Source organism: Ciconia boyciana, chromosome 1, assembly GCF_034638445.1.
Source record: "Ciconia boyciana chromosome 1, ASM3463844v1, whole genome shotgun sequence".
NCBI classification, from domain to species: domain Eukaryota; kingdom Metazoa; phylum Chordata; class Aves; order Ciconiiformes; family Ciconiidae; genus Ciconia; species Ciconia boyciana.
In genome coordinates this window covers 86,247,155-86,265,506 of record NC_132934.1, presented here as the reverse complement: position 1 = coordinate 86,265,506, position 18,352 = coordinate 86,247,155, and the positions used below count along the sequence as shown (strand labels likewise).

Sequence of the window (18,352 nt, the reverse complement as noted above, 5' to 3'; positions counted from 1 at the left end):
TGAAGAGACATATGCAAATACCTACATATTTACATATATATTTGTGCCATAACAACAACCTGTATAGAAGTTGTATATAGATGTGTTTCAGATCATAACCCACACCCTTTTGATTTGTGATTTCTAGTTTGTACAGCATGGTGATAGACATTTTTTACTCACCAGCATCACCGTACATTAATTTGTGTATCGATTCCACTGTTCCATTCTTAAAAAAATTGGCAACACACTCAAAACGATTCAAAGGGTTGAACCATTCCTGGGCTGAGATCCTCAGTCGGCTGGTCAATGAGTAGGTAAGCCCATTCTGTGTGGAAAACTCATCTGTCCCCACCCCTTCTGTCCTCTTAGCACCATTGACCTTCCAGACCAGATTCAGGTGGTCAGGGTAGAAACCAGAGGCCAGGCATACCAGTGTGGCCTTGCTCTTCTGTTGGATCTCTTGCTTTGATGGCGAAAAGATGGCCACAGCTGGAGGTATGATTTCACTGTTCTTCCCTGAAACAGAAAGCAATATGGCCCAGAGTCTCCATTACTGTCTTCAATCAGAAACCCCTTAAAATTGTACTGTATTTGTACTGTGTGACTCCTGAATATATCTGGCCTTTTAACAACTGTCTATCAGACTATTAATATCTATTAGATAGATTGAAAGCATTTGTCTTCACTCGTTACACAGAAACATAAAAGGTTTGGCTACAGAAATGCATGAATGTTTGAATTTCTGGTATTGTCTCTGTCAGAAGAATAGGAAAGCTGAAAACAAGCTGAGCAAACAGGCAAAAAAGTACCCAGTTCCGCTACAAGGCCTGTATTTGTGATATCGTACTAATAGATAAGAGTCTGTGTTATAAGGCACAAGCATCTTCAACTGACTGCGTTACATTCCCGGAGGTGTAGTAAGACATGATGGTTATTGCAGTGTTCAGAATTATATTGCCATGTAATACCCTACTTGGACACCCCCATCTAAGAGATGACTTGAAAGGAAGGAGCTAATCTTGCTCACCAAAGTGAGGAACACTTTAGGTAGGTAACCTGAATCTGTCTGGGACAAGTTTTGCTTTAGGCCTTAACTTGCCACCCTTTTTTAAGACTATGAAATAGTTCTTTATGTTATTTATTATTTAGGTTATCCTAGGTGTGAGAAGCCCTCATCCTAGACTACACACCTTCCCCAAATTATGCAAGATTCTATACACTCCCAAACCAAAAGATGTCCCCTGTCCTAAAGTGTTTAGTACCTACATATAAGACTAAAGACAACGGACTTCTACAGTCAAAAGGATGCACAGTGCAACAATGGAATGTTACTCAGAAGCTAGGCAGTGACCGTAAAAGCCACCTTTTTTTTTTCCCGTATACTTTATTAGAGTGCCTTTTTTACTCATCTAGCGTGATAAACCCACCAGGTCTGCAGAGTGCACATGGAAACAGAAATGCAGAGAGTACTATGGAGCCAAAGAGAAAACTTCTACTTTTTTTCAGTATGAAGGCACTATAAATTGTAGATGTTCTTCCTGATCACTCCCTCCTTCCCAGAGTGGTGAAAATTAGCAGAATTAGCAGAAACTTTTATCTTGCATAGATCTTGACGCCTAAGCCCTAGTGTTTGCTTTCAACTGTTAGCCTTAATCATGATTGTCAGTGCTTACTCTACAAAGATCCTTGGGGTGCTTCTGTGAAAACATGTGAGCTTGTACAGACTTCAGAAGAGGTAACTAGATAGTAATGGAGATAACTCCCTAGAAGGTTTGGCACTGCTCTGCTTTCCTTCCAGTGGACATGAGGATAGGTTGATCACTTTTACTGTTCCCTTCTAGTACTTGGCTTTATGAATTTTTTTCCTTTTTTTTTCCTAAAAGTAGCTCTGACATAAGTTCATTGGCTTATAGCCTAAATGGCTAATGAGTGAAGACATGGAAAGAGATAGGGAGGACACAAAAGAAAAATGAGAGAGATTTAACAGACTAAACCAAAAAAAGATAAAGAGGAAGGCAGATGAAAAAGGCAGACAGAAAGAATGATAAAACTACTGGAAAGACAAAGAAAGCTAGAAAATTAGCATGCTTGAAATGGAATAAGGAGACTGGTACAAGCAAGAGCAGAGGCAATCAGAAAAAAGTGTTATCAACAGCCCATTCTGTTCTGATCTTCCACAGTGTTCATGGCAGACACTGGCACAATGCTTAATCACTTCCGTGCATAAACTCATGCATTCCCTGTCACACATTCTTCACCCACCTAAGAGAAAAAGTATCACAGTTCTTCCATTCCCATCATGGGAAGGTCATTTTCATGATTTCTTGTTATCTTTCACTCCTAATCTCATTTTAAAATCATCTGTGTATATGCTGCATATCATTAATGCAAGGGAAATTTTCAAGTGTCCTCCACATTGAGCACTTGGGTTAATCACAGCTGCTTACCTATAACTCTGAGCACAGTGACAAATCCAAAGGTAAGTAGTGCAATTAAAAAGCACAGCTGTACACGATCAGACTATAACCCACAGTGTCATTATGCTCTTCTTGCCAGCCACTCGGTTCCTTAAAATGGTAAGGAGCACCAATTTAAAGGAGCTCCTTACCTCGTTTAAAGGAGCACGCACCAATGTGTGTTTCTACAGTTTGCTATCAGATGTGGCAGTACCAGATGGAAAAGGTTATTTTGCCCTATGATTCGAAAATGCCTTGATGTAGGCAATGTTAAATCCTTTCCTGGGAGGGGAGAAGGCAGAGAAAGCAAATGGGGAAAAAGAGAAAGAATAGAGGAGAAAAGTGCACTGAGAGAAAAAGAATATAGACCTTTTTGAGAATTAGAAGTCATGAAAAGGACTGTTAGAGGAAGCCAGTGTCTCAAAGCAACTTTAGGCAGCCTGCCCACCATCTATGGAGAGGGGAGCAAAGTACCAGCAAGACTACCTTTCCCTGCCTGATTCAGCAGACACAAGAATCCAGACTCTACCTCTGAAATGTTGCTTTTGATTGTTACATAGATGAACTGCAAAAACTTGCAGACTGAAGAAAGGTCTTTCATTCCCAACCTCTATAATATTTTATTGGAGAATGGGAGGAAACAAAATTTTTTCTTCCTTTCTCCCTTCATGAAGTTCCCAGTAAGGGAAGACAGAGTAAACAGACACGCGGATCTCAAAATTCGTGCCTGCAAATCCTACACTTCCATATTAGCACATCTAATTTTAATAACCAACCAATAAAGCATTAATCCTGTCCTCATGGCTGTATGAAAAATTATCATTATTCTGCTGCTAATTAAGAATGCTCTTGTCCCTTAAACCAGTATCACATATATCACGGACTTCGGTCTTACCTAGGACTGTGAGTTTTGTCCCACTGCCAAAGTACAGTCTTTCATTATTCACACTGTTTTGCAGCTGCAGGAAAACCTCTCTACTCTCAGTCCTCTGAGCCAAACCTGTGGACTAACCCTCCGCTCATGCGGTACCAGCAAAAGAAGAAACACAAAGTACCTTAATTTATGGTCCTCTAAAAAAAAAGAAAGGTCTGTAAGGGAACACTACCACATCTGTGTGTCTAACCAGGTGAGATAAATCTCAGAAATACCTCTTCCAGAGCCCTTTTTCTTCAGGCTTAGGTGAATCGGTTGTTGCAGCTTTCACCATTTCCTTAGAGAACATTTATCTATTTATCTAGGTGTGCTATTAGAAAATATTTCCCATATGACAGACAGACATAAGCCAGAGTAACTTTCTTTGCTTATTTTCAACTACACAGCCTCATTTCCATAATTTCCTCATTTCCTTTCAACATCATGGATATTCTTCTCTTGTAAAATAAATGTCTTTTTTTTTACTTACAAAATTACTTGTAATATATAACACAGGACCCTGGTCCACTATCCCGATTATAGCAGTCCCTAAACATCCCTCCCTTTCTCCTTCCCTGGAAGGAAGTCTCTGCTTTTATTCTCTCTGTTCTCTTAGCTATGATCATTAAAGTTAGCTGCATAATTGACTATGGTCAATGAGGGATCAATGTATTGATTTTCATCAGCTCAGGCACATCAGATTCACACTGGATTTCAAAAAATGTGCTGATCACTGAATTTTTCCTATAGAGATTGAATTTTATCACTTGTAATCATTTTACTCTGCAGTGGAATGATGTGGCATTCCAGGCATCAATACATCTGACTCCAGGAGCAATACAACGAGAAGAGATCACCATCATTTATCAGAGTCTTAGAAGCAGCCTTGTTTTCCCCTGGATTTGGAGAGAGTCCAAATCCAGAAGTGTGGCCCAGAGAGAAACGTTCCCTGAGAGCTACTTTTATTTGAAATGAACCACATATTCTGTTTCTGTGGTTTTCAGTGGCCTTTTAGCACCTATTCTGAAATACTAAGCCCGTTGTCCTAAATGATCTTTTTATCACCAACCTGACGAGCCTGTTTAGTGGAAGGAAACTTGCTGTGCTGTGGAGAGTTGTTTTCCATAAAAAGGAATTAAAAAGCTGCAGAGCTGTTAGCATTGCTTATGATAAAGTCTAGTATTTATTTGTGGCTTCTGTTTTGTCAACTAAAAATGCTAGTATACTTCGTCTTTCCCAGTTATCAGAGATAACACATGCTTCAGTTTACCCTGAAAAGATCCAAAGTAATTTAAGGTTGTAGGGTCTTGATTTTGTTTTCTAGACCTGTCCAAAGTGTAGTTGTAACTCAGTTCTTTCCAGACAGATAGCCTTTCATTGACTTGTCCTTAATCACCTGTAGCCCCAGGAGAACTAGCATCATGGAGAATAGTTATACTTTTCGGGAATAGTGATTTTTGCAGATGCTGCTTTATTAAGACAATACATTTATGATATGCATATATTTTTTAATCTATTCCTCATCCTAATTCTTTCTATGGACAGCTTTTTATTCACTGAAAATGCACTCATTCAGTGAAATGTGTGTCCTAGAATACTAAACTTAGTCTATTCTTCAAAGTAGACTGGGTTACTAGCACATCAGGAAAACACCAGTTTAATAATGAAAGGGAGAATAAGGTTGAAGTGAAGTTCTCTAAAGAGAAGACCGGGGATTTGAAGTGATTTAAAAGAGAAAACAAAAATTTCTTACCCATTACTGTAAGTTTTGTGCCATCGCCGAAAGTCAGTTTATTGGTGGCCACGGTGACAAAGTGTTGTATCATAAGCTAAGAAAAGGGATGCGCTGCAGTTGACTTTAGTAAGCAGAAGTTTAAGCAATGTTTACTGTATCTGGAAACCCAAAGGTCCCTCAATCTCTGTCTGAAAGGCTTTGGCAGAAAACCAGCTTGAAGTCCCATTGTATAATCTGTAGCATTTATAAAAGCATTTCACAGGTTTTTGATACTTATTTTTATTGTCTACATTTCACCTCAAGTTGTTTTACAACTTTCTCTAATCTCCATGTTATCTCATTGATATTACCTGCTATTCTTGTTTTACAGACATAGAAACCATGCAGATGTACACAAAGTGGTAGAGGCTGTCATTGTCTAGAAATATAATTCCTTTACAACTAGAGCTTCCTTACTGTCAGTCTTGTACTCTATGCATTGTGAAGCCTTCCTTTCTGTAACTTGTGGAGTTAATAATCAAATAATATTTGCTTTGCAGTTGTCATAGTCTCATACCTTTTCATATAGGTGGTTTGCCTTTGTGGCACTGAACTAGAACAAATCCATTTTGGTTTCCCTTCAATGGCAGGCCAGCCATCTTGAATAGTCTTTCAGGATCCCATTCAATTTTCTGATGGGTTAAAAGTAATCCACACAAGAAGAGTCCAGAAGAATCAGTTGGCTGGTCTCGGGCAAACCCTTGATATCCATTAGGAAGAACTGCAGTGAGACAGTGTGGAGAAGGATTAGAGAAAACCTTTGTGCTCACAGGCATGAATCAGTCAGTGGACGCTGAGGCTTATTTAAGAGAGAAAACCCCAACATGTTATATAGTGCCTCTGAGAGATACCTGCTACATGTCAGAATTCTTTTTCTAACACTTTTATCAGATTACTAAAGAACCATTTTGTGGTCTATTGCAAACAGTATTGCATCAGAAAAAAATACTAATTCTCTGCTTCACATGATCTTATAGGTTTTAGGTGCCTCTGCAGTCAGTCTGGTTTGCTGAAAATTATTTCAATGTCTCAGAATCTCCTGGCTTGTTTTCCAGAGAGGGCAGGCTCAGTTCTCAGATGATGAAAGTAAGTCCTAGCATACTAGGTCAGTCAAGAAAAAACAAGACAGAACAAGCCTGCTGTGCTGCAGAATTCTCTGTTGCGGTCTTTTACACACCCTCCCACAAGGCTTATGCATATATGGGGTTTTTGTAAAGGCCTCATGGGGAATGTATCATTGTGGATCACTTGTCCCCACAACGATACAACCTCGTACAAAAACAATCCCACCCATGGCTCCACCCTCCCATTTTTTCACCCAGTCACCATGAAAGATTGCCATGGGAACCACAGGCCACATCCTTCCTTTGCCATTGCTGTTTCTGTGTGATAGTCTGATTACCTCTTAGTGTATCCATTATCCCTGAATTTATAATCCCAACATTTTTTTCCTATAGACAAAAAAGTAATATATTCCCTTTCTTTTATTAGCTTTTTTAAAATGCAGTTATTTTTCACTTGGTAACTTCATGTCAGTGTTCATGCTGCTTTCCTTCCCACCCTTTTTTAATTCTGTCCCAGGATGATAAACAGACCTCAAGCCCACAGTAACTGGTTTGCATTGAGAGCAATTTGCTTTATACAGACTGGTGTTTCTGTTTGTAGCCTGGCCTGACTGTGAATATCCTCTTTGGTCTGCTCTGCACTTGTCACAGTTGCTCTGAAAGGGAAGGAATTAGGATGCAGAGCTCTTAAGTTTGTATTCCTCTGACTGTCCTGTTACAGGAAGCAGAAGTACAAGCTTCTCCCAGGTGCCTGTGACCCTGACTATGAAAAGGCTAGGAGTAAAGAGCGTGCCTTCATTTTGGAACCTGTCTGAAGGGGGTGGGTAACAGGATACTTTTATCTCCCTCCCTTACACATAACTAAATGGAGACACAAAAATGTATTTTTTTCCCCCATAGGTTTGTCCAGGTATGATGTAACTCCCAAGAGGGAAAGATCTCTGCCAGTGAGACTGTGTGTACCAGCACACACTGAGGCAATACAGGGAAAGACAGACATGTGAACAAACCGGTTTAGGTTTGGGGCATATGCAGCCCATCCTGGCCTAGTCTTCTCACATAAAATGTCAACACATAGTCAGCAACATGACCAGTACCTGCAGTAAACATGTTGCTCCTATTGCTCTTTAATGGTTTCACTTCAGTCTGTCTTTGTATAAAAAATATATTGTAAGTACAGGAAACAAACCTTCAAAACAAGGTAACTCTGCTAGGAAAATCACAAATTATTTTCCCTTGTTTTCAGATATCACAGAAGAACCCATAATTTCTGATACATCCTGTTCAGCTGGGAACAGCTGTTAGTATCCCAGGGAAAGGAATGAGAAACATAGACTAAGCTGAAACATTTAGCACCAAGACATAGGACTACAGAAGGCAAGATATTGGACAGGTGATCTCAGGTACTCCTACAGTATCCTCTCTTCTACAACAGCAAAACTGTGTGTTTAAGTCACTAATTATGGGAATGACTGCAGACATTTGTCTTTGTTTACATTGAATTATTTTTAAAACTACATTTAGGATTTTATTTGTCTGGCTCTGCCTAAATAACAACACTAATAGTGGGATATTATTTGCCTGCCTTGGTCTTACTCTGCCTCTGATCTCAGCACTGTTTATTCAGGGTCTAAAACCATTCTACTAAAATTCATTTAAGATTATTCCATCTCCTTCTCCAGTCTACAGCTCCATTAGTGTCCTTACTGTCACTAACAGACTCTCCCCCATATGGTGTCTTTCATTTAAAAACAAGCAAATCACCTCTAATTTAATTTTGAAGGAGTGTTTCTATGTGGTGCTAACTTTTCCTCAAGGTGTGTTCATAACGCAATTTCCAAGACATGCCAACAGAGACCAGTCTTGTCCCACTTTAATGTTCATCTGTAACATGTCAAAAGGAAAGGTCTTGTAGGCCATGAATGCAAATGAGTGAGAGGGAGAAGAGAGGGAGAAGAGAGGAAAGACAGTTCCTTGATTTTTATTTCTATGTCTCTTATAGGAGGCTTCATGGGCTAAGCTGTGTAAAACTTCAGACAAAAGCAAAGGAGAGAATATGCAAGCAAGAGACATTTAGGGCCGTATTTTCTAACAATGGTATCATTTCAGTGGGGGAATTTCACAGGAAAGTAATGATCATATAATTTACATCAGTTCTGGATTATTCTTTAGAGTTTACAGAAGAAGCAGCTACAAAGAAGCAGGCAGAACTACAGAGACACCCCAAGCTTTACAGATTTGTTTTAGGGACACTAGGAAGTTGTTTCATGAACATTCAGTACTTTTGACCACGAACCCCTAAAATTAAGCAACAGCCCCTTTTCAGGACATATCTGTGTACTGAAAAGATAAGGTGGTGGAAGGAGAGGATGTGTAAAATCACATCCTGTGGTGGGTTGACCTTGGCTTGCTGCCAGGTGCCCACCAAGCCCCTCTATCACTCTCCCTCCTCAGCAGGCCAGGGGGCAGGGGGAAAAAATAAGATGAAACAGAACTCGTGAGTCAAGATAAAGGCAGTTTAATAAATAAAAAGCAAAGGTCATGTGCAGAAGCAAAAGAAAACAAAAATATTTATTCTCTACTTCACATCAGCAGGCAATGTTCAGCCACTTCCTGGGAAGTAGGACCTCAGAACACATAGTTGTTTCTCCGGAAAACAAATGCCTTAATAACAAATGTTGTCCCTCCTCCTCTTTTCTCTTAGCTTTTTATTGCTGAGGACGAGGTCATATGGTATGGAATATCCCTTTGGTCAGATTGGGTCAGCTGTTCTGGCTATGTCCCCTCCCAACCTCTTGCTTACCCCCAGACTACTGGCCTTTGGAGCAGGGCTTGGGTGGGGGGGCGGGTTTGGAGGGACAGCTTTGATGCTGTGTAGCCAAAACACTGGTGTTTTATCACCTTTCTAGCTACAAATACAAAGCACAGCACTATGAGGGCTGCTATTCAGAAAGTTAACTCTATCCCTGCCAGACCCAATACACATCCCTATGCAGATAGTGATGCTATACCATCCCATGTATGTATATTCCCTCTCTTTCCTTCCCTTCATTCCCTTTCTCTTCCAGACTCTGTCTACTCAGGCTTCTTGTTAGAGGCCATTGATTTGCACCCAAGTTGTTCCACTAAACAACAATATTGTTTCCCAAATGTTCATCTTCTGCTCCCAATCCAATACCTGTATTGGATGATTAACACAAGGTTATCTGTCCTGTTGTCATGGTTTAACCCCAGCCGGCAAGCAAGCACCACACAGCCTCTCGCTCACTCTCCCCTGGTGGGATGGGGGAGAGAATTGGAAGGGTAAAAGTGAGAAAACTCGTGGGTTGAGATAAAGACAGTTTAATAGGTAAAGCAAAAGCCGCACACACAAGCAAAGCAAAACAAGGAATTCATTCACTACTTCCCATCGGCAGGCAGGTGTTCAGCCATCTCCAGGAAAGCAGGCTCCATCATGCGTAATGGTTACTTGGGAAGACAAATGCCATCACTCTGAACGTGTCCCCTGCCTTCCTTCTTCTTCCCCCAACTTTATATGCTGAGCATGACATAATATGGTGTGGGATATCCCTTTGGTCAGTAGGGGTCTGCTGTCCCAGCTGTGTCCCCTCCCAATTTCTTGTGCACCCCCAGCCTACTCGCTGGTGGGGTGCTGTGCGAAGCAGAAAAGGCCTTGACCCTGTGTAAGCACTGCTCAACAATAGCGAATTCATCCCTGTATTATCAACACTGTTTTTGGCACAAATCCAACCGTAGCCCCATTCTAGCTACTATGAAGAAAATTAACTCTATCCTAGCCAAAACCAGCACACCTGTTATTTCTGTTCTGAGTCAGTTCTTGTCTCACAGGAAGCCTAAGAAACAGCAGCTGTGGTGGGAAACATCTTTTGTTTAACATCTTCATTAGTGATCTGGATGATGGGGCAGAGTATACCCTCAGCAACTTTGCAGACAACACCAAACTGGGAGGAGTGGCTGGTACACCACAGGGTCATGCTGCCATCCAGAGGGACCTCGACAGGCTGGAGAAATGGACCAATGATAACCTCATGAAGTTCAGCAAGGGGAAGTGCAAAGTCCTGGGCCTGGGGAGGAATAATTCCATGAACCAGTACATGCTGGGGGCGACGCAGCTGGAAAGCAGCTTGGCAGAAAAGGACCTGGGGCTCCTGGTGGACAGCAGGTTGAACAAGAGCCAGCAACATGCCCTTGCCGCAAAGAAGGTGAATGGTATCCTGGGCTGCATTAGACAAAGTATTGCCAGCAGGTCGAGGGAGGTGATCCTTCTCCTTTATTCAGCACTGTTAAGGCCACACCTGGAGTACTGTGTCCACTTCTGGGCTCCCCAGTACAAGAGAGACATGGACATACTGGATAGCATTCAACAAAGGGCCACAAAGATGATTAAGGCACTGGAGCACCTCACATAGGAGGAGAGACTAAGAGAGCTGGGATTGTTTGGCCTAGAGAGAGAGAAGGCTCAGGAGGGATCTTATCAATGTGCACAAATACTTGAAGGGAGGTTGCAAAGAGGATGGAGGCAGGCTTTTTTCAGTGGTGCCCAGTGCTAGGCCCAGAGGCAATGGGCACAAACTGAAATGCAGGAGGTTCCCTCTGAACACAAGGAAACACTGTTTTACTGTGAGGGTGACTGAGCACTGGAATAGGTTGCCTAGGGAGGTTGTGGAGTGTCCATGCTTAGACATCTTCAAAAGCTGCCTAGACACAGTCCTGGGCCACTGGGTCTAGGTGGCCCTGCTTGAGCAGGGGGTTTGGACAAGATGACCTTCAGAGGCTCCTTCGAACCCCAACCATTCTTTGATTCTGTGATTCTATGATTCTGCAAAACCCTTCCAGTAGTTGCAGGATGACCACATCACATGGTATAGCATCATTATCTGCATAGAGATGTGACTTTTACACATCCTCTCCTTCCCTCATCTTATCTTTTGAGTAGCCAGTATAAACTCTAGACTGCAGGTAGGCTATTATTGACAAACTGCTATTCATTACGAATATACAGCTGTTTACACAGATGTGCCTGAGATGTCACTGCTGAGCATCTAAAACAAGTACCTTTGACTATGGTTTCTGTTGCTACAGCTTTCCTGCCACCTTCTACAGAAGGAGATGAAGGAGAATAAATATGAGGACAGGGAGTGCGACAAGGAGGAGAGTAGCTGGTTCATGAGAAACTTAGAATAGCTGCTTTTTGTGCAGTACCACTTCAAGCTGGCAAAAGAAGTACTGCATAGGAGAAAATTGTACCTAAGGAATAGGGAACTGTGACTGCAGAACTTCAAGATGGCAATGACCACTAGAGATCTCTGTGGTTTTCTGCTACCACCTGGAAATCGCACATCTATGACCAGTCAATAGCCAGCTCATTAATCTACTGAACGTTGAAGGCTACTGATAAGTTCGTTTTCACAGGGCCTTAAAATTGCATTTGCCACTCTAAACTTAAAATGCTCAAGAGCTGAGAAATAGAAAGGGATCCTTCCTCTGTTATGTTCCCAGAGATGATAAAGCTGGTTTTCAATGTTTATGCAAGGGGTCTGAGCTAGGACTGTAACATTATGATTTGCAGGAACTGGTAATTTATTAAAAGAGAATTTTTAAAAATCTAAAAATAACCACCCAAAAGTCACTCCCAAAGTTACCACCCTGGTGTTTAAATTCCTTAATGATTCCAGCATAAGCTACTTTTCCTAAAACTTTCACAGGGCATTTGGATCACCAGTAATAATTCCAGACAGCAACAGAGTGAATGTGTTTGGTACCTGTGTAAAGATAATCTCTGTATAAGAAGATCAGAGGCTGAAGAGAATAAGGAACTCAGTGTGTCTCTGCTATGTGAGAGACAATGCTTTCCCAGTGCTTCCCTGCTGTATGTGTGTAGCCTGATAGGTACAGTGAGTAGATCATGGACCTGAGAGTGTTCTGAGGAGCAGATGAGTGCTCCCTGGGAGCAAGGAATGGTGTGTTAAACTCGTTGCTGAGCAGCTCCTGGAGTCAGAAGAATATTGGCTACCAGGGTGTGCAACGAGTGGTGTGGGAAGCTGAGTCTTTCAGAAATGGCTTTGGAGGACTGGAGTAAGTCTGGAATGCAACTAGATTTAGCCTCTTCAGAGCCTCCACTCTGTCCAGGCTGAGACTACAATCAACACAAGTTTCTGTCATGCGTCCGGATTTCCCTAGCCAAGAACAGTTTAGCTTCTTTTAGAGCAGAGCTTGGAAGCAAAGTAACATTTATGTAGCATGGTCGATCAGGAGGCTAGGACCCTGGCATGAAATCGGGTGATCCATCCTGGTAGTACAAAAGTCTCCTAGCAATTTTGGTGGAATGGAGTATGAGGATCTTTTACAGGACATGCTCCTTGCTGATTCATGCTCCTTGCTCTCAGCAGCTATTCTCATCACGTCCAATCCTTTTTTTCTGTAATCAAATAGTACGTTTCACTTCAGCATATCCAGTTTTGCCACATCAGTGAGCAGCATGGTACATTTGCTCCCTGTGATAGTTATGTGCTTCATATGCTATGACTTCCATATGAGCATATGAGAAACAATTGGTCTGTACTCAATGGTATGCAGATTGTCAAGGACATGACCTAAAAACAGAAGCCCAAAATACACAAGTGCATAGCCATACTTTCTTAAAGATGCCTTTTGCTCTTTTATGTGCTGTTTCCCTTTCTTTGAAGAAAAGGTAAGTCCTAGGTTATGCAATAAAAACAGGAGCACAGACAGGCAATGGTAGGTGGGGGAACCATAATAATACCCTTCCCTCACTTTTTCCAGGCCCATCACAGAAGAGCAATTAGTTCATCAAAAGCTCCTCTCTGCAAGCAATGAAGACTGAGGCGCAATGGGAGGCAATTTCTGCCTTCAGCTGTCCCTCACAAGGGGAGCACCAGGTGACCGCAGCTTTTTTGTTGTTCCTTTCTCTGCCCATGAGGTTTTGCCATGAATAGATGCCTTGGTCCAGCTCACAACTGTATGCATTTCTGTGGCAAGGAAGACAGAGATCCTGCAATTAAGCAGTGTGTGGAGCGGGTAAATAAAAGTGCTACAGGACACACTGTTGTTTGTAAAGCTGCCAAGGGGCTGTCCCTTTCACAATGGAAGGTATGCCTGGTCCCCTGGGTATGTTTCCTCCCACTTGTACTGGTGCCACCCTCCTATGTCCATAATCAGAGGCTGGGCTCTCCTCCTATACCAATCAATCTCTCATTGGCCATCTCTGTCTTTCAGTGGATCATTAGTATGTGGAAGAACCTTGAATTCTCCTTCTGCTTTGTACTTTTTTCTTGGTGCTGTGGTGGGGTCCATGGGAAACTAGTGGCCCAGAATATGGCTGTGCTTCTGTAGCACCAATCCTAAGAATTATCCGCTGCCTTTCACTAACCACATCGGCAGTGCCTCAGTTCTTAATGCTGATCTATGGGTTTGTATTTCTGAAGGCTTTTTGTCTTTGAAGCTAGATGCTGCTGCACTGCTTTGTCTGTCCCTCTTCCCTCCAAAAAGTCCTGGCTCTATTCCCCAACTTCTTCCTTGTCTTTCTTCTGCTCTTCCTCTGCCCCTCTCCAATCTGTCTCACTCACATTTTTCAGAGACTCCATCTCTCACTTAGGCAAGGTGGGGATTTTATCTTAGTGCTCAACCCCCTCGCTGTACTGTGTGATCGCTCGCAGCACAGAAATAAGTGACTGCATCCTTGGATGTCACACTCTTAATCGTCGTCACGGAGTGATTGTTATTGTCTCTGCTTATCTCAAACTTAGCCTCACTGTAACCTTCCTCTTAAGAGTTCTGCATCCATGTAGAAGTACTGGCTACTAACTTCAGACCATTGCTTGGGGGTTGCTGGTACCAGAACATATAGGCAAGTGTGGTATAATTCTGATAGCAGGAGATGTCCACAGTCTCTCCATCTCTCTTAAGGATTTCTTCTGGCTACTGTGTGATGAGGTTTCTGACCCCAGCACCTGCATGAGTGAGAAAGAAAAAGAGAAAAGGAGGAGAAGAAGTACAGATGATGGCCAAAAAGGGTCCTTTACCTCACACCAGCCCTGCATGGCCTGGATGAGAGCCGTGCTGCAGATGGATCTGTTGTCTCTCACCACGTAGAAGAGCAAGCAAAACAGTCAGCATGGCCCATCAGCTGTCCCACAACAGTGTGTTACTGCTCATTGTGAGTTAATAGAGAAGAGGCTAGAGAGGCTGATGCCCCTCCCCTTGTTCTGATTTTTCCATCAAGCTTGGGCAGAGAAGAGAGAAGGGACAGTCCACCTTTGATACCCTTTTTGATGAGCCATTAAAAGCAAATCTAAGTATTCATGTGGCTGTAAGTTTTCATTTAGCCTTTCCACAAGACAGGAAGTGTCCTGAGCTCCTGACAAAAATGTGGGATTGCTTGCAGACTGGTAAGTTGCTGGCTGAATATTGTACTGTCATTCCATCATCCTGCATGTCTGGGTATTGGATCTGTCAGCCATGAATCTGGGAATATTGGCCTCATAAATTATTTTTTGACTAATTTACACCTATGGATATAACTTGATCCATCTTTCCAGAAGGGTTTATTCCAGTAAATGTAAACGTACATTGTTTCATTCTGGAGAGACGTTCTTAATACCGGAAAGATGATACCTCACAACTCAGAACTTATGTTAGACAGAAGCAAAGATGATAGACCAAGATAGCAGAGGCACAAAAATAATGTTTAATCACATCTTAGTTTCTTCAGTTTTCCAGTCGGGGAAGCATATTCCCTGCAGTTTAATCTTCCTGGGAGCTCTAATTCACTTCAAATTACAAAAAGCAAGGCACCTCTGCAGCCTTTTTTTCTGAAAGCAAAAACTGTGGTTAGACACTAGCCTCATGAACAGTCTGTTTTTTCTAGGCTGCCAAGTACATCCTAGTTAGCATTGCCTTAACCTATACCACTCTATTCTTTTCTGAATATGTAAGATTCAAAAAACTTATATTATTGTGGCTGATTCTTTTCTCACTAGTACTTTGAATGAAATATACATATTTGGTTTCAATGATCTTCTTCAGTAGTCCTGATATTCCATCTTCCAAACAATAAACAATATTACTGAGGTTTTCTTTTTTTCTTCCTGTTTTGTTAAAATCCCCCCTCCAATATTTGCCTGAAGCTCTAGAGAGAGTAATTTCTTCCCTTGACCTTTATATATTTGTAGAAAAGGCATGTTCTGTCTGTGAGCCTGGCAATATTGTACTTTCTTTGGGCCTAAGGCCGAGTTCCTAGGGTCATACCAGGATTCAGAGCAGTGTGAATCTCAAAAATTTTGGTAGTGAATGTTCCCTGCCTCACTTTTTTAATCCTTCTTTTTTAAAAAGTTAACAGAAATTACCTGAGAAGCTATAGCTTCTTCCTAGACAGGAAAGAAAATATATTCTATATGATATTCTATATGACTATGACCTGCTATGCCACCTGGACACTCACAAGTCTATGGGGCTGGATGGGATCCACCCGAGAGTACCGAGGGAGCTGGCAGAGAAGCTTGCCAAGCCACTCTCCATCATTTATCAGCAGTCCTGGTTAACAGAGGAGGTCCCAGGTGACTGGAGGCTTGCCAATGTGACACCCATCTACAAGAAGGGCTGGAAGGAGGATCCAGGGAACTACAGACCTGTCAGCCTGACCTCAGTACCGGGGAAAATTATGGAGTGGTTCATCTTGAGTGCGCTCAACAGGCATGTGTAGGCCAACCAGGGGATCAGGCCCAGCCAGCATGGGTTCATGAAAGGCAGGTCCTGCTTGACCATCCTGATCTCCTTCTATGACCAGGTGACCTGCCTAGTGGATGAGGGAAAGGCTGTAGATGATATCTACTTGGACTTTAGTAAAGCCTTTGACACTGTTTCCCACAGCATTCTCCTGGAGAAGCTGGCAGCTCATGGCTTAGGTGGGTATACTCTTTGATGGGTAAAAAACTGTCTGGATGGCCGAGCCCACAGAGTGGTGGTGAATGGAGTTAAATCCAGTTGGAAGCTGGTCACAAGTGGTGTTCCCCAGGGCTCAGTATTGGGGCCAGTCTTGTTTAATATCTTTATCAATGATCTGGACAAGGGGATTGAGTGCACCCTCAGTAAGTTTGCAGATGACACCAAACTGGACAGGAGTGTCGATCTGCTTGAGGGTTGGAACACTCTTCAGAGGGATCTGGACAAGCTGGATCAATGGGCCGAGGTCAACTGTATGAAGTTTAACAAGGCCAAGTGTCAGGTCCTGCACTTGGGTCACAACAACCCCATGCAACGCTACAGGCTTGGGGAAGAGTGGCTGGAAAGCTGCCCATTGGAAAAGGACCTGGGGGTGCTGGTTGACAGCCGGCTGAACATGAACCAGCAGTGTGCCCAGGTGGCAAAGAAAGCCAATGGCATCCTGGCTTGTATCAAAAATAGTGTGGCCAGCAGGAGTAGGGAAGTGATCGTGCCCCTGTACTCGGCACTGGTGAGGCTGCACCTCGAATACTGTGTTCAGTTTTGGGCCTCTCAGTACAAGAAAGACATTGAGTTGCTGGAGCGTGTCCAGAGAAGGGCAGCAAAGCTGGTGAGGGGTCTGGAGAACAAGTCTTATGAGGAGCAGCTGAGGGAACTGGGGTTGTTTAGTCTGGAGAAGCGGAGGCTGAGGGGAGACTTTATTGCTCTCTACAACTACCTGAAAGGAGGTTGTAGAGAGGTGGGTGTCAGTCTCTTCTCCCAAGTAACTAGTGATAGGACGAGAGGAAATGGCCTCAAGTTGCACCAGAGGAGGCTTAGATTGGACATGAGGAAAAATTTCTTTACTGAAAGGATGGTCAAGCATTGGAACAGGCTGCCCAGAGAGGTGGTGAAGTCACCATCCCTGGAGGAGTTAAAAAAATGTGTATACGTGGCACTTCAGTACATGGTTTAGTAGGCATGAAGGTGTTGGGTTGACGTTTGGACTAGGTGATCTTAGAGGTCTTTTCCAACCTTAAGGATTCTATGATTCTATGATGCTATGATTCTATGTATAAAAGTTCAGTATGATCTCCAGCGTTATGGACACTTAGCATATGAGAAGTAGGGTTTTGACCATGGGTCCTGTTCTGTCCCTGCCAGTTCTTGCCACTGCAGGTTTTCTCAGGAGAAATTATTCCTTACCCGTGCTCCAGTGAGGTTGAGTCCTGTGCTGGATGTATTACAGTTTCAGTGAATTGTCAAGGAACTGTAGACAATACAGAACATTTTTTAAATTATTTTCTGTATCTTTTACATTTTTATTTGAGTTTTTGTGCTGCTTTCAAAGTCAATAAAGCAGTTAACGAATGAGTTTGACCAAATTTAATATGTCTTTATATTCTTTTATGGTTTTCACACAGTTTATCCTTTGATGCATATTTTTAGCATTTACTCCCCACAACCTATTCTTTTTTATCTTCCATGGAAGTCTTGTCTTGATTTTGCTTGTTCTCCATCTGAATTTATTGACATTTTGCCCTTTCACCTTACTGCTAGGATGGGACACCTTGAGACACTTCCATGGGCCATGTTGAGACAGTTCCATGAGACACTGCTGCTTTGATGATGTCCTAAAATGACCCCTACATATCTCGTGCATGGAGACTCTATGGGATTTTTAGTTTGATTATTGTCTGTCATGCCAGACTTGTTAAAAACCTTTTCTTCCAGTGGTAATCAGACCTCAAGTCCCGGACAGAGAAACTATTTCAGAGACTTGATGGGAAATGAAACAGGCTCTGGAGATTGTGGGAATTCTAAGATTATGCTGTGTAAGAACTCTGAGACAAGGTGGAATAATTTCAGTGCAGCTGGGCTGCACATTCTTCTCTAGTCACGTGAGTTAGAATTTATTACTCATTCCAGGATGAAGATTTTTATTCAGAGTAACTTTTCTGTCTCAGGAAACAAAAAAATGATTGCACACTCTCCGAAAGAAGCCAGTATCTGGAAGATGTAACTCAGGACCTCTAGTGTGTCTCTCAGGAATTGCATAACATGTTGCTGCCTCCTGAAGAGTAGCTAGATTGACAGCCCTTTTGTTTTTCAGTTCAAAACGACTAATTCTTTCAGTCTATTTTCTTTTAAGATTAAACAAGAAACAAGGGGGGGAAAAAAATACAAAGATAAAGGCAGGTAT

General features: G+C 42.3%; 1 protein-coding gene and 1 gene segment (V, D, J or C); one reads left to right on the top strand and one right to left on the bottom strand.

Moving 5' to 3' along the window:
* LOC140659407 (T cell receptor beta constant 1-like) overlaps nt 1–18,352 on the bottom strand; it is a 47,517-nt gene that overhangs the window by 3,868 nt on the left and 25,297 nt on the right. The window contains 2 exon segments of the C gene segment in view: nt 163–498; nt 3,334–3,386. Coding sequence covers nt 163–498; nt 3,334–3,386 — 389 coding nt within the window.
* The window catches only part of LOC140659401 (trypsin I-P1-like), a 79,606-nt gene that overhangs the window by 47,891 nt on the left and 13,363 nt on the right, over nt 1–18,352 (top strand). The gene's annotated exons all lie outside the window — the stretch shown is intronic.